The following is a 22,068-nucleotide window of genomic DNA, read 5'->3' on the forward strand; positions in this document are numbered from 1 at the left end:
TTTGATCTCTCCCTGTTTCTTTTCTACTACATTACATGAGTGCCTCTCAGGGGAGCAGGGGGGCATTTCAGAATGGCCAGTAAGGCTCTGTCAACCTCCACCTCAGAATCACCTAAGTCACGGGTTCTCAACCATTGCACATGAAGATCACGTGGGGGCTTTTAAAAGATACCAATGCCCAGGCTTTGTAATAAGTCAACTTGGCTAGGCTAAACAACATTTCCCAGAATTCCCTTTCTGGTTAAGGTGGGCCACAAAAGAGATTTGGGGGCAATTTTGGGGGTGGGAAGTGAAGCAACATCCATTTCATAGCCCTCATACATTGTCGCTTATCTGCTGGCTCATCTTGTTGGCATAAACCTGCAACTAGACCTGCACCTGGGCCAGGTGAATGTTGTTAGCCCTCTGACAAAGGGCCCCAGTTTCTGCAGGACACCCACACCAGCCAGGTCAGAGGCAACAGGAAGTGACATGGGTTTTAGTCCCTCACCATGGGCACCAGCTGGTTCTCACTTTTTCCATCTGTCCCCCACTTCACATCCTTCTTCCCTTCCTGTCTGCCTGTCCTGTCCTTCAAACTTCAGCATCAGACACAAAGACAACACCTTACAGAGACTACTTACCCAGCTCCCACAATTGCATATGCTCAAATTCCTATAACAGAGCCCTTCATGTACAGGTACGCTTCTTCAGTTGAACCCTGCCCGAGAAACTCCTCCAGACCAATTATGTCTGATGATCAGAGGTGAAGCCCAGACATGAGCATGGGTTAAAAGTTCTCTGGATGTTTCTAATATGGTTAAACACCGTCTGCCCTGGGGTGAAAACCTCTACATGCAATTGCAAATCCTTGCCAGAGTAAGCCTATACTGGAGGGGAGTCCTTCAGCTGAGCCAGACTTGAAAAAAACCTAAAATCCTGCCCTACTCTATGTGTTTTTCCTGATTTATTCTTCCTTTTCCTTTTTCACAAAGCTAGCCTCTGCCCACCTCACAGACCACTGCAATCTATCAATCTCTAGTCTTTCCTCTCTCTCCACCTATATAGCCTCTAGACTGATCTGGAAATGTAAACATGACATCCCTCCACGCTCAAAGACTTTCAGCAACTCCCTGTCCCCCAGGGATCAAATCTAATCTCCTTACCTGGTATTCAAACCTCTCCAGAGTCCGGCTTCTTTCTACCCGGCCAACCTATCCTCCCCGTCCCTTCGCAAGTAGAAACCCTACCAGCTTTCTGAACCTCTATCAACCAAAGAGAGAATAAAGAAGATCACACAATAAAAAGGGAAAGGTTTTTCCTTGGCCTCCTTGGATTCTGCCAACCACCAAGGCCACAAGCTGGGTAACATCCCCTGCGCTATCTACACCATCTCTATTTCCCTCCCCTCCTTTCTCAACGCACTTGCTTCCTTCCTCTTTTAATGCTAGTAAGGGTTTGAATTTACATATGGATTCTCATTGTATGAGAGGTAGAAAGAAAGTAAAGTACAAACTCCTTTTAGAGGCACCCTTAACACTAATACTTTAATAAGCAGCAGCTGACCACTTCTTTCATGTCCAATTCATGCTGCTGCTGCGGCTATGATCCTATTCCCAGAACTCAAGGAGAACGACAGTATTTTGCCGACCCTCCACCACAAGACCATAGACTAAGCCGAAGAAGATCTCACACTCCTCTCCCAGCATAGAAATTTCAAAACCAGCACCTAGTCTGCAATAACCAATAAGATCTTCTTATATGCTAGCGTTCTCTATAATAGTATATAAAGTGGCTTTGAAATTTCCTTGCTGAGGCTGGGTGTGGTGGCTCATGCCTGTAATCCCAGCACTTTTGGAGGCTGAGGCAGGTGGATTACAAGGTCAGGAGTTCAAAACCAGCCTGGCCAATATGGTGAAACCCCGTCTCTACTAAAAATACAAAACTTAGCCGGGTGTGGTGGTGGACTCCCATAGTCCCAGCTACTTGGGAGGCTGAGGTAGGAGAATCGCTTGAACCCGGGAGGTAGAGGTTGCAGTGAGCTGAGATTATGCCACTGCACTCCAGCCTAGGCAACAGAGTGAGACTCTGTCTCAAAAAAAAAAAAAAGAAAAGAAAAGAAAAGAAAGGAAAAGAAAAAAGAAATTTCCTTGCTTAACATGGAGGATTTCTTTACCCCAGGAGTCTCCTATTTGCATCTTGGAAAGAAGACCTTACACTCTTAAGGCGTCTCTGAGACAACTCAAAGTTGTCTCTCTGCAAATGCCAAGAGCTTGAGAAAATGGGACCAAAGCACTGAAGGAAGCCCCTGCCACATGCATTTTCAAAGGATCCTACTATCACATAATATAAAAAGGAAACATTCAACATGCCCCAAGGCCTATGGCTGAGGTTTTGCTTTAATTTCCCACTTTTGTCTTTTTCATTACCATTCTCCTGCTAATGTTTATATCGAAAATGCTTTCTCTAGACTTCTCCACAAAAATACTCACCCATATTTCTCTGCGAGTGCTACGGCTTCCTCTTCTTTCACTGCTCTCTGGTCCTCCAGATCACTCTTGTTTCCACATAGCACAATATCTGGGTTTTCACAATATGCATGCATCTGTAGCTGGCCTATTAATATAGGAAAGTTTATTATATACGTAAATAATAATGTAAGTGTATGATCAATGAACAAAACACGCAAAAGTGCTTTGAAGACTGTAATGTATATATAGATATTGGGAATTGATATAATGCTTTCAAAGCATCAATAATCTTATCTGTAAAGCTGAATAGTTGGGGCAGAAATATAAAACCATTCTTAAGCACATACCCCAGTTTACTGACATCAGAGAGTTGATAAGAGAATGTGCTACCTCTCAAGTGTGAGGGCCAACATGTGCACACACACACGTGTGCACACACACATACAAAACACCCTTTTTTATGATGGCTATTTGAAAAGAAACTTGGAGGAGTTCCTAGGGTTTATTGCTAATCTTAAAACTGTTTTTATGTGTCTTTTTCTCCAGAGCAATGACATTTCTAAAAGAATTGTTTTTCTCCAAACTAATCTATTTCTATCCAAAATGTTTTTCACATGTTTCTATTACCCTAGGGCAGAATCAATTCATTTAAAACAAACAAGATACAGGCTTCAATGAGAAGAAAAGACCCAGAATAAACAGGAAATGATTCTGTCACCAAAACCAAGTGGAAGCAGAGGACTGTAATTCTTCTTCCACAGCATTTATTTCACCTGAAAACCTGCAAATAGGCACAATTATAAAAAGCCATTGACTCAAACCAAAGAGCTTCACTAAGCTAAATAGTGTAATCTTTCAAAGCAGGAAAATAACACCTCATTTCTTATTCATCAACCCCAGAATAAAATTAAGGCCTAAACTTCCACAGTAAGTCATACTTCAAAGTTGATGGCCTAATTTATTTTTTCATCATGGTTAACCAGAACCATGTGGACATTTTAGTTCCTCATTATGAAGTCGTGTTCATTGTATCTTATCATGAGAAAGTCAAGGAGGTAGGTGTTTACTGAGCATTAGCACAGGCTTGATACTCTGCATGGAATTTCACAACAGTTCTTTGCCCTCATGGGGCAACTGGGGTAATAAGACCTACAGAGGAGAGACTAAACTGTGTACCATTTCATGAAAAGCCATGCCCTTTCTTTCCTCCAGGTTGTTACACATGCTGTTCCCACATTGTTGAATACTTAACCACAACCTTCCTTCAAGACTTGCTTCATGGTTACCTCATTATCTTTCTGGTCTCCCAAGTGGTTCTGTGCTCTGTTAATGCCTTATAAGGTGTTATAGGGTCCATGCCCAGTGTGATGGCTATGAGCAAGGACTCAGAATCCAGTACACCTAGGGTTGAATCCTGGCTCTGCCATTTACTAGCTACGTGACCCTGATGAAGCTATTTGACTGCCTCAATTTCCCCATCTGTAAATGGTGATAATGATACTACTTACTTTATACAGTCAAGGTAAGGATTAAAATGAATTAATCCAGCAATTCTGCAGGTAAAGACTGTGAGCCACCAGCCTTAGCATAACCTAAGAATTTGTTGACATGCCAAGTCTCAGGTCCCACCCCAGCTCTACTGAATCAGGAATGCTGGAAATGGGGCTAGAATCTGTGTTTTAAAAAGTCCACCAGGTGACTGAGATGCACATTCACATTTGAGAACTACCAAGTTAATATATTAAAGCATTTAGAAGAGCATGTAAGTATCACCAGGAATTCTGGTTAACAGTATTTATTTTGGGCAGTCTAGGAAGCATGATTATTGGTGATTTCTTCTTTTAGTCTCATTTTTCCTAATTTTTCTACTAAGATTGTACTTATCTAAAAAGTAGATTAATCAGTTATTTTAAAAACATCACTAAGAGAAAAGTCACCTACATAAATAACTACAATCTTGTACTGGACGTGATAAGGACCCTATAAACAGTATAAAATGTAACAGGGGTTAAGAAGAGGGAAAAAATCTAACACAACTAAAGTTATCACAGAAAATCTCACAGAGGCCATCTTTGCTAGGTTTTAAAGAATAAGCAGAACTCTAGTTGGTTAAAAAATGGGGGCAGGTGACCAGGCGCGGTGGCTCAAGCCTGTAATCCCAGCACTTTGGGAGGCTGAGATGGGCAGATCACAAGGTCAGGAGATCGAGACCACCTGGCTAACACGGTGAAACTCCGTCTCTACTAAAAAATACAAAAAACTAGCCAGGTGAGGTGGCGGGCGCCTGTAGTCCCAGCTACTTGGGAGGCTGAGGCAGGAGAATGGCATAAACCCAGGAGGCGGAGCTTGCAGTGAGCTGAGATCCGGCCACTGCACTCCAGCCTGGGCGACAGAGGGAGACTCCGTCTCAAACAAAAAAAAAAACAAAATGGGGGCAGGTGTGGAAAGGGTTTTTCAGACAGAAAATAATGAGAATAAAAAATAAAGAGGTAAAAATATGTAAAATATATGCTGTTGGGTTCTTGCACCACTTACGTAAGTCTACAGAAGAAACTTTAGAAATGTAGGCTACTTTAAAGTTTCCTTAGGAAACACACTAGCACTGGATGAAGAGTGACTCCGGGCATGACTTGCTTACTCCTCTGAACTCCAGGAAGACAGGGCAGTGACTACCACACTACCAAATTCCTTTCAGATTTCAATCCAGGCCCAGAGGACTGAGCCTCTGTTCTGTCTCCTCAACTGAGTGGGGCTTACTTTAGACTTGTATCAGCCTTGTCAGGTGGGCATGGAGAGACTGAGTGAGAGGGAAGGGTCTGCAAGGAGCAAAGGGAAAGGGGAGGGTATATAGACCTGCTCTCCTCTCCCAGGCCAATCAGGGCCCACGAGTCAGCTACTTCTTTAATGCAACACTGCGTTCTGGCACTCACCACTGATTTTTATATGTGTGTGTGTTTGTACTTGTGTGTATTAAGCTATCATTTTAATTAAAAGATAAGAAATGGGCCGGGCACTGTGGCTCACGCCTATAATCCCAGCACTTTGGGAGGCCAAGGCGGGCGGATCACCTGAGGTCAGGAGTTGAAGACTAGCCTGGCCAACGCGGTGAAACCCAGTCTCTACAAAAATACAAAAATTAGCTGGGCGTGTTGGTGTGCGCCTGTAATCCCAGCTACTTGGGAGGCTGAGGCAGGAGAATCACTTGAACCCAGGAGGCGGAGGTTGCAATGAGCCGAGACCACACCACTGTACTCCAGCCTGGGAAACAAGAGCAGAAACTCCCTCTCAAAAAAAAAAAAAGATAACAAATGAATGATCCTTGTAATAGTCAAAATGCTTACAGGAAGAAGAAAAATTAAAAGTACAGATAATTAACAAATGTTTATTCCTAATTAAGATTTGATATTACCACTTCTGACACTGAACATTATACCTTTTTGTTTAAATGGTAGGGGGTGCAGAATACTTTCCATTAAAGACATAAAATCCTCAATACATATAAGTGTTCTTTATCTAATTGAGCAATAAGGATTCTTTTACTAAGGAAAACAAAATGCATCAATGTGTATACATATTTTCACATAATTTTGTTCTTTATCCAACTAGTTAGCCAGGATAGGCAATATTTATCTAATGTCTCAGAGTTTTAGTGTCTACCTGTGAAAAACAGGTGGGCTATTTTTCAATGCTAAGATTCTATGAGCACTCTCCAGTGATCCTTGCAAAATGGTTGATTTTAAAAAGCCCCACAACTTGTTCTGATGATGCAAAGGAGGGATGACAAGCATGGACTGAGAGTAAGGGACCATAAGTAGCCACTGTCATTCAGCTACAAGGGAAATAATGAGGTATGCAACTCAGCCAGGCATCTAGCGAAGTGAAGTCCCAGTAAGCATTATTATATTTGGGGAACTCATATTTAAAGTAATTAATAGCTCTTCAACTCTTAGTGGCCAACTGACTTGAGAACGGTCATAAAAGGCCATTAAACTGACAGCCAAAGCTTCACATCTTTGGATAAGTCTATTACTTTTTAAGGCTCAATGTCCTTCTCCTGAAATAAGGACGCAACACTGACCTGAATCTTTGCCCAGGGTGATTGTGAGGATCAGACACAAAGTATGTGAAAACCACAGTGTACTAAATTATTTTTAAACTCATTTTTAAAATAAGGTTTTCTACTATCAAAACTACAGCCAATTACCCTTTCAAAATCCCAAAACAGTAAGTAATTTTTAAGTATCAGGTCTTTTTAAATCGGTGTTTTATAGATTTAGACATTAAAAATTTAATATTACAGGCTTCTCTAATAGCTTCTCTAGGGTTACACTAATATGACCAAATAAGGAAAACATACATTTGAAAGCTGTTATGCAGTCAAGTGGCAGAATTCTAAATGGCTACGAACCATTTAGGAGGTTAAAATCTCTCCAAAATAAAGGTTGACATACATTGCACTGGGGACCACTTTTACCAATGCAGTTGTAGAGTTTTCCATGGCAGAATCCTCCTGAAAGATGCTCTAACCCTAAAACCTAGAAGGGGACTCTAAGCACAGAAAAGACATGAAGCCAGGGGTATGAACCATTAAGTCTTCAAAAGCTATCTGCATCTATGTAATATACATGTGATGCCCAGAGATGATAGAAGAATTGATAGCATACAATAGACAAGCAGATACTTAGAGATTTAACTTCTCTAGGCTTCTACTTCCTCATCTATAAAATGGGAAAAAGAGTCTGTTCTGTGGGATAGACTGAAAAGGAGAGCACACATAAAGTGTTGCCTTGTACCTGGAGCACAGGAAGTACTCAACAAATCAAAGTTATCAGTACCAGGGAGAAGCAGTGTATTTCAATTATCTTTGTCCCTAAACTAAAAACCTTGCTCCTTAAAATAGTATTTGCACTAAGATCTCCTCCAAAACAATGTATCACAGAAGTAGAGCTTAAGAGGGCATTCTATAAATAAGAGAGGAGTGTGTAGCAGGACACTGGGGAACAATAACACTTACTTATCCAGTTTCTGACATTGAGGAAACTTTGCTCGTTTGTCAGATCAAAAAGTAGAAGAAAACCCATAGCATCTCTGAAGAATGCTGTTGTTAAGCTACGAAACCTAGGAACATAAAAGCAGAATGGTAAGTTAAACCATCGCCCCACTCCTGAAATATAAAGCTACAAGCAATGCCTTCAGCCTCTTACAAAAGTTTACCAATGACAAGCTACATAGTGATATTTCAAAAGTGTAGAGGATAGTTATCACTTTTATCAGTTTAAGTGTTAACAGACCATGTGATCTGAAAACCCAGCCTGCTGGACAGGGATGACAAGAACCAGCTTGTGATCTTAGTCTCAGCCAAGAATTTATTGTACAATTATGAGTTAATTTGGCCAAATGCAATAGTGTATGTTTTCCTTCTGTGAAAGCTTGACTTAACATTACAATGTGTTCCATGATCTTTTAATTTCAGAATATGCAGAGATCTCTTATCTCTGATTGCCCTTTGTTTGACTTGAAGGTAAGAATGTCTTGACTCAGACCCTATTCTGTCTTGGTACTCTGCCTTCCAAGGCTTTATCCTCCTTTCTTCTCGGTCTTCTCTCTCTCTCTCCCCACCCCCAAACCCACCCCACCACCAGTCAGTTTCCTCTGTCTTTGCCTATACGTAAAATCTGTAACTGACAGGCAGGCTCTAGGGAAGAAAATATTGGTATGAATTTGTCATCTAATCAGCAATATTAGGTTTTTCTCAAATACTTTTCATCAATGTTTTTATTTAAAACAGTTCTTGGCCAGGGGCCATGGCTCACGCCTATAATCCCAGCACTTTGGGAGGCCAAGGCGGGCGGATCCCTGAAGTCAGGAGTTCGAGACCAGCCTGACCAATGTGGAGAAACCCCGTCTCTACTAAAAATACAAAATTAGCTGGGTGTGGTGGTGCACACCTGTAATCCCAGCTACTCGGGAGACTGAGGCAGGAGAATCACTTAACCAGGGAGGTAGAGGTTGTGGTGAGCTGAGATCGCACCATTGCACTCCAGCCTGGGCAACAACAGCGAAACTCTGCCTCAAAAAAAAAAAAAAAAAAAAGAGTTCTTATCTTTTAGAGCTACATACCACAAGTATTACAAATGAAATAATATGATGTCTGGAATTTGCTTCCAAATTATATGGCAAGGGGGTGGGAGTGAGAAGAGGTAAGGGGTGTAAATGAAATTCTATTGGCCACAATTTCATAATTGTTGAAGGTGAGTAATGGGAACCTGGGTTTATCATATAATCCTTCCACTTTTGAATATCCTTGAAGTTTTCCATAATAAAAAGTTAAAAAACAAATCCTTCAAGGTGGTTTTGAGAGAAAACAGAAGTTTTAGCTAACTGAAAGAACTTTATATCAAGATTTCATGTGGCTTATTTTGGTCAAGTATTCTCTGGTCATATGAATTAATTCCAACCAGATTTCCCACTAGGTTTCAACAATCAGGTAAGAATAACGCATGTAACTTGGCCACTTTCTTGTGGTTGAGTAAACAGCAAAAGGAAATGGAGCAAAGTATCTATGTCAAAAAATTAAAAGAAGGAAAAGAAAAAAGTCCACGAGTAAGAATCCTAACCTTTCCTTTGACCCTGTATGAAATAAAGCCACCATTCTCATCTCAGACTGACAAATTTCCTGCTAAATTGGCAGCATTCTTTATCCAAGTACAAACCAATGAATTGGCTGGCTTTTTCCTGCTCAGGTCACTGTTTAAAGAATGCAACTATTTCTCCCTTTCCTTCGGTAAGGAGCACATAACTGAAGATCTCATACCTCTCCTGCCCTGCTGTGTCCCACAACTGCAGGTGGATTCTCTGGCCTCTGCCAATGGCTCCATCCGGCCCATTGGCTCTGTACACCTAAAACAGCAAAGTGAAAGAGAAAATAAGAGAGAACTTCTGACACCAGTGAACCCTTCTCACCTTTTTATTCAGTACAAATCCCTAAGGCATCTAAACTTCCAAAGAGAATCCCATATGGAATACAACCACGTTTGTATTTATGTCAAATAATTATATCCAGGTAATGTAATAAGTTATACTGAAATATATGTATATATTTTATAAATATATTGTAAAATATGTATAAAAAATAACTTGTATAAAATATAATATAATTAGCTTATCTTTCCTCAAAGTTCTCTTGGGTCACTAGTTTCAGGAAATATTACATTTCTATGGCTTTTTCCAATCTCATCTTTTTTGTTGGTTTAACCAGGGGGTACACGTGCAGGATTGTGACATAGATAGATTGCATAGTGCTGGGGTTTGAGCATTTATTGAACTCATCACCCAAACAGTGAACGTAGTACCCAGTAAGTAGTTTTTCAGCCCCTGTCTTGCTCCCTTCCCCCTTTTGGAGACCCTAGTGTCTACGGTTTCTGTCTTTATGTCCATGCGTACCTACTGTTTAGCTCCCACCCTGGACCGTTAAAAATTTCTTCCTCCACAATAGCAACAAAAACACTGGTAAAAATTGTCCAAATCAAATTTTTCAGTACTCTAGAAATTAACAAAGACTTGCAACATTCCAAGGAGCATTTATTCAAGAAAAACAGCTGAATATCAGTAAAAACAGTAAGCTTTGAGGTGTTTTTTTACCTTGCCCCAGCTTTTAGAAGACTTAAAAACCACTTGCACAAATGTGGTAGTTGTGAAAACATCAGCCTAGCCACCACTGTGGACAGCGGAGGCACAATAGGTTTGGAGCTCCCTAAAAGTCCCATACTGAGAAAAATTGTCAGGAAGCCCCTTGGAAAGCTCCATGCCCCAGCTTTGTTTTTATTTGATCTCACTCAAAGCTTGCTCTTTGAGAACAGCCCTATCCCCAAGGGCGTTTGTTGAAAACTATTAGCAGTAATTTATTTAACATCACAGCTACCAGAGGTAGCAATACCAGTTAGGGCTAACAAAAGTCTAACAACAACAACAACAACAACAACAACAAAACAAAATTTAAAAACAGAAAATGAGATTTCTATAATGCTCCCAAATATTCCTTGGAAGCTATAAGGCCATGTTCATGGGCAGGGCTCTATAAATGCCCAGGAAAGATCTAAAAAGGTCCTAATCTCTCACTTCTGACTGACTTTGAGGTTCTTCTCAGGCAGAAAATACAAGCTAAGGCAGAGTTGTAAACTGCCTGCAGTCGTATTAAACACATACCCCAACAAACACACAGAGACTCTCAGAAAAAGCTAAGAGACTTATTGGGTCAAGGAATTTAATAAACTTTGTCCACTCATTAGCTGTCCACTAAGTTCACTGAGCAGAGACTTCAGTAGCTGCCTACAAAGAACACAGATTTTGCAGAATTATCCTAGAAACATTATCAAACAAACAAACAGCAACAACAAAAATAAATAAATATGCAGTAAAAACAAGAAACCCAGGTAGGGGAAAGAATCCTAGAATAGACACATTATTTTAAATGTCCAGTTTTCAGCAAAACTTGTAAGACACACAAAGAAACAGGAAAGGATGGCTCACGCACAGGAAAAAAGCAACTAATAGAAATTATTCCTGAGAAGGCCCAGATGTTAAACTTATCAGACAAAGACTTTACATCAGGAATTATAAATATATTCAAAGAACTTAAAAATCAGTAACATAGCTGTCCTCTAAAATTAAAGGATAAATTAAGACAAAACTGAGAAAAGTCATCTCTAGCAGACCTGCCCTACAAGAAATACTAAAGACAACTCTCAAGACTGAGCTGAGAGGACACTAGACAGTAACTTAAATCCATACAAAGAAATAATGAGCGCCAGTAAAAATGTAACTGCATGGTCAATATAAAAAACAGTATAAACGTTTTTTTCTTTATAGCCCTTTTCCTCCACCAGATTAAAATTTAACTGCAGGCTGGGAGTGATGGCTCACGCCTGTCATCCCCCAGCACTTTGGGAGGCTAAGATGGGTAGATCACTGGAGGCCAGGAGTTCAAGACCAGCCTGGCCAACATGGCAAAATCTCAGCACTACTAAAAACATAAAAAATTAGCTGGGCATGGTGGCGAGTGCCTGTAATCCTAGCTACTTGGGAGACTGAGGCAGGAGAATTGCTTGAACCTGGGAGGCAGAGGTTGCAGTGAGCCGAGATCTCACCACTGCACTCCAGCCTGAGCAACGAAGACCCTGTCTCAAAAAAAAAAAAAGATAAGATAAGAAAAGAAAAATTAACTGCATACAGCAATAATTGTAAAGCTGTGTTGGCGATAGGCACACAATGTAGAAAGATGTCATTTGTATAGCAATAATGGTACAAAAAGAGGGGAGAAAACAGAGCCATATAAGAGTAAAGTTTTATACAGCATTAAAATTCAGTTGCTACTAATCAAAATTAGATTGTGAAAATTAAAATAATTGTAATCCCCAAAGGAACTATTAAAAAATAACTCAAAATATATAATTTTAAAAAGGAATTAAAATGATACACTAGAAAATAGAAAAAGAAACAACACAATATCTATCAACAGACAAATGGATAAACAAACTGGTGTACCAATACAAAAGAATATTATGTAGCCATCATAAGTAATGAAGTCCTGATACATGCTACAACATGGAAGATCCTTGAAAACATCAGGCTAAGTGTAAGACGCCAGACACAAAAGGCCATATATTATTCCATTTATATGATGTGTGCAGAAGCCAGATAGAAAATTCATGGTGGCTAAGGGGAGGTAGAAAGAGGAATGTCTGCTAATAGGTATGAGGTATGAAACTATCCTAAAATTCAATGGCTGTGATAGCCACACAACTCCAAATATACTAAAAACCACTCAATTTTTATACTTTAGATGGATGGATTTCCTTTTTTTGTGAATTATATCTCAACAAATCTATTTTTTAAGTTATAAAATAAGTAACCAACAAAAATAATCACATACATATATACAGATTCTATCAACTATACGTCAATATTAAAAATTTCATTAGGGCCCTATTGTTATTCAGTGGGTCTTAATCTCTATAAGACTCTCTGGTAGTAGAATAAAAGACCTAGAATGGGCAAAAGAGAACGTTCTTCTGTCCTAAAAGCCAGGAACCTTTCCCCCTGACAGAATATGATCCATTAAAGGACCTTTGTCATTAATTTCCTGACCACTTGTTTACCTGCTTCATGCTAACAATGGATTTTTCAGCAACAAATGTAATCTAAGGAGAAGGCCGTCTTTCCTCATCTGCAACTGTGACACAATGACCTTCTGCCTTCCCCTCCAACACTAGAATAACTTTCAGTCTTAAAGTCCTTAAAAAAATAAGTAAATAAAAGCTTCTCTCTTTAACATTTTGCAGAACATCACATTCACTACTGGCATTCCCCATTCCTACTCCAACCTCACCCTCCCGGCAGCAGTGATGAGTTCTGCCAGTTAGTATTCCATGCGGAATTGCTGAGACTTTATTAGGAGAAATCCCATTAAAAATAATAAGATACCAAAGGTGGAAGATACAGCTCATAAAACAAGAGTATGAGGGGCAAAGTGGCTGGCAGGCTTCAAGACAAATAACTGTTGGAGTCCAGAAGGGAAGATACAAGCCAAAAGAGCACCAAGGTGACATTTTAAAGAACTGTCTTCCACTTTGTCTGCCTGGTTTTATATGAAGTGTTGTCAGCACAACCTTTTCAATCATGTTGCCTGGATTGAATACAACTCACTTTCCTACGTACCTTTTAATTTCAGATCCCGACCTTTGTCCTCCTAATTCCTACAAAGTAAACTAAACAGACCAGCAAATGTTGACTCAAAGATTACATTTTTACACAGAAGGATACAGAACTTACCACTCTCTTTTCCCTGAAATCAATGCCCACTGTTGTGATAAATTTGGAGTTAAATTTACCATCTGTATATTGGTAAAGTACACTGGTCTTCCCTACGCCAGAGTCTCCCAAAGCTAAAAACTTGATGAGGTAATCATAATCTCCATCAGACATAATGAAGAACTCAGTGGTTCACCTGTAAAATACACACAAATTTTTTTAATTAAAATCCATTAGAAAACATTAATTATCCATTAAAAAAATGACGACAATATTCAGCTTAACACCTAATGTTAACCTGTATGTCTACAGGTTGTATGAAAAGAGGGTTACATACATATTGGTCACCATCCTTGAAGACCCAATAACTAGCTAGATGAGAAGCTATTGAAATAGTAATTAACAGTGTAGTTTTAATTTAACATATATGTAATCCCAGCACTTTGGGAGGCCAAGGCAGGCGGATCACCGAAAGTCGGGAGTTCGACACCAGCCTGACCAACATGGAGAAACCCCATCTCTACAAAATACAAAAATTAGCCGGGCGTGGTGGTGCATCCCTATAATCCCAGCTACTCGGGAGGCTGAAGCAGGAGAATCGCTTGAACCCGGGAGGTAGAGGTTGTGGTGAGCCGAGATTGCGCCATTGCACTCCAGCCTGGGCAACAAGAGCGAAACTCCGTCTCAAAATAAAAAAATAAATAAAAATAAAAATAAAAACATACATATTATAGTACCAAAAAAGGACAAAAATTCCAAGTGAGAATGATAATCAACAAGAAAGTAACAGTCACTAAGTCTTATCTGCAGACTATATAGAATAAAAACTAATACAAGAAAAATAGAGGAAGGAGAATGTTATAAGGAATAACAGTAATTGTTAGAGTACAAGTGGTTCCAATTTCCCCTCCTTTTTCAAAGTCTCCTAGTGCTACAATTTGCAATTGCAAAAATAAGGAACCAGTCCAAATGCTCACCAATCAATGAGTAGATAAAGAAATTGTGAGAGAGAGATATATACACACACACACACACACACACACACAGATATATATGCACACACACACACACATATACACACACACATACATATACATATACACACACATACATATACATATACATATACACACACACACCATGGAACACTACTCAGCCACAAAAAGGAATGAAATGATGGCATTCACAGAAATCTGGATGGAATTGAAGACCATTATTCTAAGTGAAGTAACTCAGGAATGGAAAACCAAACATCATATGTTCTCACTCATAAATAGGAGTGAAGCTATGAGGATGTAAAGGCATAAGAATAATACAATGGACTTTGGGGACTCGGGGGAAAGAGTGGGAGGGGGGTGAGGGATAAAAGACTACAGATTGAATACAGTGTACACTGCTTGGGTGATGGGTCCTTCAAAATCTCAGAAATCACCACTAAAGAACTTATTCCTGTAACCAAACACCACCTGTTCCCCCAAAAACCTATGGAAATTAAAAAAAAAAAAAAGAAACAAAGTCTCCTAGTGCTAGAACCTTGCCTTTTCTCTCTTTTTACATGGACATCTAGGCAATTTCATTTATTCTATTCATTTTCACATGTTATTACAGTTCCTTCAAAGACACTGTTATTTCACAAGTAAATTTACTCCCTGCTTCCTTACATATTACTATTAATATATACTACATGTTATGTCAGACTTCTTTGGAATATCACTGCTCACTTGGGAACTGAGTTCCACATTTAAACAGTCACTGCTCACAGACCATAGTCCCACAACCAAGGGCTCGCTTACCTATATTTACCTGGGTATTCTATCAAGAACTGCTAAAAATTCAGCTCTTCAATACTGACTAAAACAAAAGTCCACCTTAAGGAAGAAAAATTCATTTATATCAGCAATACCTAACCATGGCTATTTTTGGTTCTTTGCAATCAGCACTTTTCATGATTTGTTTTTACCCTCTAAATAGATTCAAAACCAAAATATCAGTCCAACTAGAAATGGGATCTCTCTCCAGGGAAGGTTGACTTTTTTATTAAAATATTATTGATACATAATATTTGTACATTTTTATGGGGTACATGTAATATTTTGTTACATGCATAGAATGTAATGATCACATCAGCACAATGTTACATGCACAGAATGTAATGATCAAGGTATTTAGGGTATTTATTACCTCGAGTATTTATCATTTCTATGCATTGAGAACATTTCAAGTACTCTCTTCTAGCTATTTTGAAATACACAATACATTTTTGTTAACTATAGTCACCCTAGTCTACTGTTGAACATTAGAACTTATTATTTCCATCTAACCGTATGCTTGTACACATTAACCAACCTCTCTCCATTCTCCCCAATGCCAACAAACTCTCCTGAAAATCATAAAAATAACTATCTCATTAACACTGACAACTCTACATGACTATTCAAAAACATACATATTTATCTATCTATATACATGCCTGATGTCCTGCATTAGATGCTACTGAGTCCTGGCATTATCTCCTTTTTACCCAGCCCCATATCCAGAAACTTGGCTGCCATACTCAGTGCTTCCTATAGGACTATTTCTATGTATCCATAAAATTAATAAAAACTCAGACAAGAATACTGACTGGTTTTCAATGTTGCCTCCCTTACCCTATCTTCAACTTGGTGACTCACCTTATGCTGAAAACTCCTGAATGCTGAGCCCCAAGAGCCACTGCAGGGTGTTTCCTCAGAGTCCTTCAGTGCAGATCTGCAACCTCATGTTTCAGGTATGGTCAGCCCATGGATAAGGGCAGAGCCTCTACAAACATTCAAAATTCTATTTGCACACCATAAAGAGTGACACTTCACAGATGATGCCTTACCTATCTTTATAGTTGGGTATTTGCAAGTGTAGGTCACCAGTATTAATGACATATAACAGAATTCCTCTCCAAAAACCGACAACTTGGACGTCAACATTATGGCATGTCACATCACAGCATCACACCTGGCTCTAAGTTAATGGAAATAAGAGCTAAGAATTGAAAAGCAAGTCCAGATAATGTTGACTCATTTGGGGGCTTCCCCTCAAACTGAATGGAGCAGCAGAAAACAATACCGATCCTGCAGTGAGAATGATGCAAGAAGACACTGTGGCTACCTTATTTCCTCTTTATTTTTAATTTGAAAAAAAAAGTTGGTATAACTATGTTTTTTATATCACTTAAGGTACATGAAAAAATGCTGTCACTAATGGCATCATATTCTAGAATTCTCTAAACCCACTTAAGTGGAATTCAAAGACTTAAAACTATCTTTAATGTGTTTCATTTCCATGGATAATCACACATGTAAGTCTACAAGTGATCTTCATGAGTTTTGTTTTCTATTCGCAATAGCAATAGTGACCAAGTAATCATAAAGGGACTATTAACAAACCAAATACCGCAAACTGAAAGTATAGATACCACCATCAATATTAATCATAGTTCGCACTTTTCAGATTGTATCTTTAAGACAATTATCTGCTTTCTTGATCTGAAAATAAATGTTCAGACCTTCCACTCTCTGGGTTCAGTTTTCTAAAGGATAAAACAGAACCCAGAGAAGCAGACTGATTTGCACAATCTGGAATCTAGATCTCCTAGTTCCAAGTCCAATGTCTGTTCTACCCCAAGCTTCATGTCCATTACTCATTTTTGTTACAAATGCAATATTGGGCTTTAAAGTGACCACTAGTATGGTATTTTACAAGGTAACCTAATAGGAAACTCATAAAATCAAGCAGAGCTGGGTTTGAAATCCCAAATCTCCCAGATACCAATTACTTGGATGTCTCTGAGCCTTAGATTTCCAGGTTTCTGTTCTATAAAAAAGAATACATACTACACCTCACACCATTGTTCTGAGGATTCAATGAGATACTGTTTATGGAATGCCCAGCACAATGGTTGGCATATACTGGGTACTTAACTGTTAGCTCACTTATTGTCTCCATTGTGGACATTCAGACTGAGTCTGAAGACCTAGAACAATTTTCAAATTGACTCTGGCCAGCTTAAAACATGTTTTTCTAGCACAAAGTATTGCTCACTGGTTCAAAGTGGTCGGCTGAGTTAACAAAGATCACTTTCAAACTAATTCTGATCTTTTTTAGCTGGTTCTAACCATTTGCAATTCATTTAATAAAGATATGTTTATTTCAAAAGAGTTCTGATCAACTTGAAAACAGGTTCAAATCCATATAAAATACACCCATCCATTTCAGCAAGTTCATAGTTGTTCAAAAGAATCTTGTTCCTATTATTTTAGGGTGAGTTAAAAGAGGTTCTCCTACAAAACTACTTTCTGACTCTGGTTAAAACCTGATATATCTAACCAAAATTATTGGAGTCTCATTGTAATTAGCTTTAATTGCTTCAGACTGGTTTTAGCTAGCTCAAATAGGCTCTGACTTGGACATGCAGGTTCTGACAGGCTCCTATAAGTTTTAGTTGGTTCTGAGTATATTTTACTGGATCAAACTCTGCTGACAAATTAAATCTACTTTCAACTGAGTCACACTTGCTCAAACTCTATTAAACTGCTGGAAACTAGTTTGATAACTACAGTTATCTATAAAATTGTTCTTACTTGTTTAGACTGATATAGACTGGTTCAAAACAGTCTGAAATGTTTCAAATTAATTTCAGATGTCCCAACAGTTCAAAACTAGAAATGTAAAATGACAATCGGAAGCACCAAAAACAACAGTGTGGTGCTTAAAACTTGTGCCAAACCAACAAACTTCAAATTCTATTTTTAAATTACCTCATTTGTAGGTATTCTGTATCCAAAAATGTATCTCCACCATTACATACTGTATCGCCACACTCGAACAGCATGTATGTGTTCGAGGACAGTAAAGGATTGGGAGAAAGGAGCACTGGCATAGGAGATGACGACATAACAGGGAAAGATGTGATGAGTGACACAGGCTTCCTGGGTTGAGAATTCATCTCCCATCTTACCTCAAAGACCCGGCAGAAAAACATTCACCCATGACCCAGCAATGAAGACTTCAACTGGGGAAAACCTTCAGCAAATTTGGATGCTGTCTAGAGTTTGTCCAAAATTGATCACACTGACCAGGCTGGTCTGGGTTAACAGAGACCAGAATTCCAAAGAATAAGGAAATTTCAGAGAAATAAAGGGAGTTGGGGGCAGGCAGGTTTTCAAAATAACAGATCTTTCAAGGTTTGGGCATGGTGTTCAGGGTGGCAGCCTTCTTATCTGAGCTTGCAGTCCAATTAGTGAAAGCCTGGAGTTAATGGAATTACCCCATCTTTCAGCAGAAAATCATTCTAGTCCATAGCAGACTATACTCCCAACTCCATCTTGCAATCCCATACCTGGTTTTCTCATCACTACTTATCACTACTAGGTGAAGACAACTTCATGTTAAGTCTCAATTGATGGTAGATTTTCATATAAATAATTTTTTTTAATTTATTACTCAAGTCCTGAGTGGTATTCCTAGGGCCTGTTTTCCAGGAAGAAAATACTCCACTCCTCAAATACAGAAATCTAATAATGTAAATGATTTTTGTGTCGGCATTTCAGAGGACAAAGGGAAACAGTGAGAACACATAGTACCAGAATTTGACATTGGTGGCACCCAAACAACATTGTACACTCACCATTTCCTGCTTGTACTCCAGCCTACTGAGGTTTGGGAAGCCATTTCAGAAGGACTTCCCTGTGACACTCTCTTGTTGAAAATGTATCTGAAGCCTAGGTCAGATGCCCACATGTCAAGCACTTTACACACATTAGTACAACAATCCTCATCACTGCCCTAGAGGCAGGTTGTACATAGCATATACACTGTCTCCCTCAGAAAGATCTGGGGCTGTTCTATCATGAGTGCCGCAACGAGGGCATAAGTAACTGGGTCTTGGCCAGTCTACCCACATATTAGCATAGGCTCAATTCCAGTGTATTGTTGACAGGAGAAAAACATGGAGGTTAAAGGCAGAAACTCTACAACCAAGCCACCTGTATTTGAGTCCAGTCACGTAACTTTCGAAAATTTATTTAATCTCTTTTGTCTTGGGCTCCTCGTCTGTAAAACAGGAATGAGATTCTATTTTATCAATTCTAACATGCTTTCTTATTTTAACTTCTTTAAAACTGGGGTGCATCTTACATTTCAGTCTTACAACCCAAGACATCTTGCAATTGCTATTATAAATCAGGTGTCACTAGAGATACAGTTGTGTGAAAGTCTTTTGTTAGCATCTTCTAGCAAGGTCAAGAATGCATCATCAATATATTTTAGACTTAATGAAGCACAATAATAAAGCTATTTCTGAGGGCTATTGTGAGGATTGAGCTAGGGTATACACATAAAGTTTGGAACAGTGGACAGCACATATAGTAAGTCCTATGTAAGTATTAGCTGCTATGAGCAGCAGCAGCATCCAGCAATCTGGCTTCCAAGGGTCAATATGCAGGCAATGATCTTTTCTTTCCTAGAAGTATAAGAAAGTACACTGAGCCCCTAAACTGAAAATTAATTTTTAAAAATAAGGATGTGCTAAGAGTATTTGAAGCCAAGGTTACATATTTAAACTCTGTACCTTCTTCAAAAAAGTGCTGTCTACCTCAAGGAAATGTCTTCTAAAAAGCCAAGAACGACCTTAATTTGGGATACGCAAAAGACTTTCTTATTCAGCTCACTTCTCTCTCTCCTCCTTATACAAATATTTTTTCAAAGTGCTCTCCACCCTCACTATCATCAGATTAACAATAGAAAGCAAGGAACACCCACTTCCTCAACATGTACTATGTGGTGTTAATTGCCCAGTGAGAGAAAGTCTATCATCTTCCTTATTTTTAAAATAAAACATATTTTCACCTGTAATACCAGTGACTGAGGAGGCTGAGGCAAAAGGATAGCTTGAGGTCAGGAGTTCAAGACTAGCCCAGGCGACTAGTAAGACCTATCTCTTAAAATATATATATATAATTAGGCAGGTGTGGTAGCATTAGCCTGTAGTTCTAGCTACTTGCTTGGGAGGCTGAGGCAGGAGGATTGCTTAAGCTCAGGAGTTCAAGGCTGCAGTAAGATATGATCACATCACTACACAGCAGCCTGGGCAACAGATTAACATCCCATCTTTAAATAAAATTTTTTAATAAATAAAAATAACTGCACATGTACCCCCGAACTTAAAATAAAAGTTGAAGGAAAAAAGCACTTAAAAAAATTTTAAGTGTTTTCAAAAATACTTTTTAAGCGTTTTTTAGGAAACAAGATAGAAGAGAGTAGATTTAGTTAAGAGCAAAGGGAAAATATCTAGTTCTATTTCTCCCTCTCTTTCTGTCTCTCCTACACACACACACAGACATATCACAGCCTGGATTTTCCATGACGTGTCATATTAAAGTCAATCATAGACTCCAACCTTAGGATCCCCTACTATTAGGAAGAATCATTCTAAAACTACTCCAGACAGGTCAGCCATCTTTTGAAAGCCAAATTTTCCCTCTATTACTCATATTTAGTGCAGAACAAAAGAAAGGGGAGGAATAATATTAACTGAACAACTACATGTAATAAATATACTTGATTTTATTTTATCTGCTCATTATCCTTAAAAGGAACTTCATGTCTGGACAAGACTCATACTATATAGAGAGTGATGTTTTCTCAGTGTGATGGCAAATAGGCTTGAGTTCAGATTCTGACTTTTCTACTTTGTAGGACCTGATCCAAGTTTTTTAAACTAAGCCTTATTCTTTCAACTGTAAAATGGAGATAATAACAGTACTAATCTTACTGAGTTGTTTTAAGGACTAAGTGAGATAACCCACAGAAAGCTTTTGGCACATTGTTTGCCCTGTGCTAAGTGTTCAATAATTGAAACTTATTAACAATACTACTAATAGTTTCACCAAGTTCTTTATTAGCAAGGCATGCAATTTTATAGCCTACTCTTAATGTAACCAGTACCTGAACCTTCAGAAAAATCATAGAAAGAAATTCAATGTAAATACAATGACTTTGGGGTGCCCTACCCATCACAAAATCTACTTTGGCATTCCAATCTAAGAATGAGTTGTATCTGGGTGGTTTTTGGTAATTTCAGACCTAGAAGTACCCATCAGTTGAATGCTCTAATTTCCAGAAGAGGAAACTGAAACCCAGAGAAGGCAAATGAATAGTCTGAAATAAACCAGTTAGATATGGGGCTAGTCTAGATCTCAAGTCTCCTAAATTTCAGTCATGTATGCGTATTTTTTCGTCTGTCTGTATTCCTTCCTTCAGAGCGAGAAACCTCAGTTATAGCTTCTTGAATTCAAGAAGCAAAAGTTTTCTTCAGTGCCAGCAGTTATAGCAGTGATAAACTGCTTTACGATTAAGGCTTGGGCTGTTACAGAGGTTGGGTTGAGGGATCTGTACTTCTGTCCCCAGAGTCCCTCTGTCAAGAAGCCCTTCCTCCTGATGAGCTCTGCCAAGGAGAGAAGTCATAAATTGGGAGCTTGTCTGCTTCTTGTTGGTCATTGCAAATCCAAGAAAAAAACAAAACAACAACAACAAAAAACTCTTCTTGATACTTGTACCATATCCCATAAATCATCTTTCTTTCCCATGGTTTCAAAATGAAAAGCAAGCAGAGTAATCATGAAATTTTCCATTTCCCTGTAGAATTGCTCAGTCCCTTAGTATTTTCCTCTCAAATAAGATTATTTTAGGCTGGGTGCAGCAGCTCATACCTGTAATCCCAGCACTTTGGGAGGCCAAGTGGGGTGGATTACCTAAAGTAAGGAGTTCCAGACCAGCC

General features: G+C 38.9%; 1 protein-coding gene across 6 annotated transcripts in view; it reads right to left on the reverse strand.

Moving 5' to 3' along the window:
• Nucleotides 1-2,104: 2,104 nt before the first annotated feature.
• LOC101012967 (ras-related protein Rab-27A) overlaps nt 2,105-22,068 on the reverse strand; it is a 68,639-nt gene continuing 48,675 nt past the window's right edge. For 3 of the 6 annotated variants that reach the window (XM_031662359.1, XM_031662360.1, XM_031662361.1), the window contains 4 exons: nt 13,281-13,455; nt 9,265-9,350; nt 7,465-7,568; nt 2,108-2,595 (listed from right to left, as the gene is read on the reverse strand). In XM_031662359.1, the coding sequence (XP_031518219.1) occupies nt 2,468-2,595; nt 7,465-7,568; nt 9,265-9,350; nt 13,281-13,433 (471 nt within the window). In that variant the 5' untranslated portion in view covers nt 13,434-13,455 and the 3' untranslated portion in view covers nt 2,108-2,467. Of the gene's footprint in view, nt 2,596-7,464; nt 7,569-9,264; nt 9,351-13,280; nt 13,456-15,931; nt 20,159-22,068 lie in introns of those variants that run through there. The other 3 variants (XM_031662363.1, XM_031662362.1, XM_031662364.1) reach the window with 2 other exon arrangements.

This window comes from Papio anubis, unplaced genomic scaffold (assembly GCF_008728515.1).
Source record: "Papio anubis isolate 15944 unplaced genomic scaffold, Panubis1.0 scaffold59, whole genome shotgun sequence".
NCBI lineage: Eukaryota > Metazoa > Chordata > Mammalia > Primates > Cercopithecidae > Papio > Papio anubis.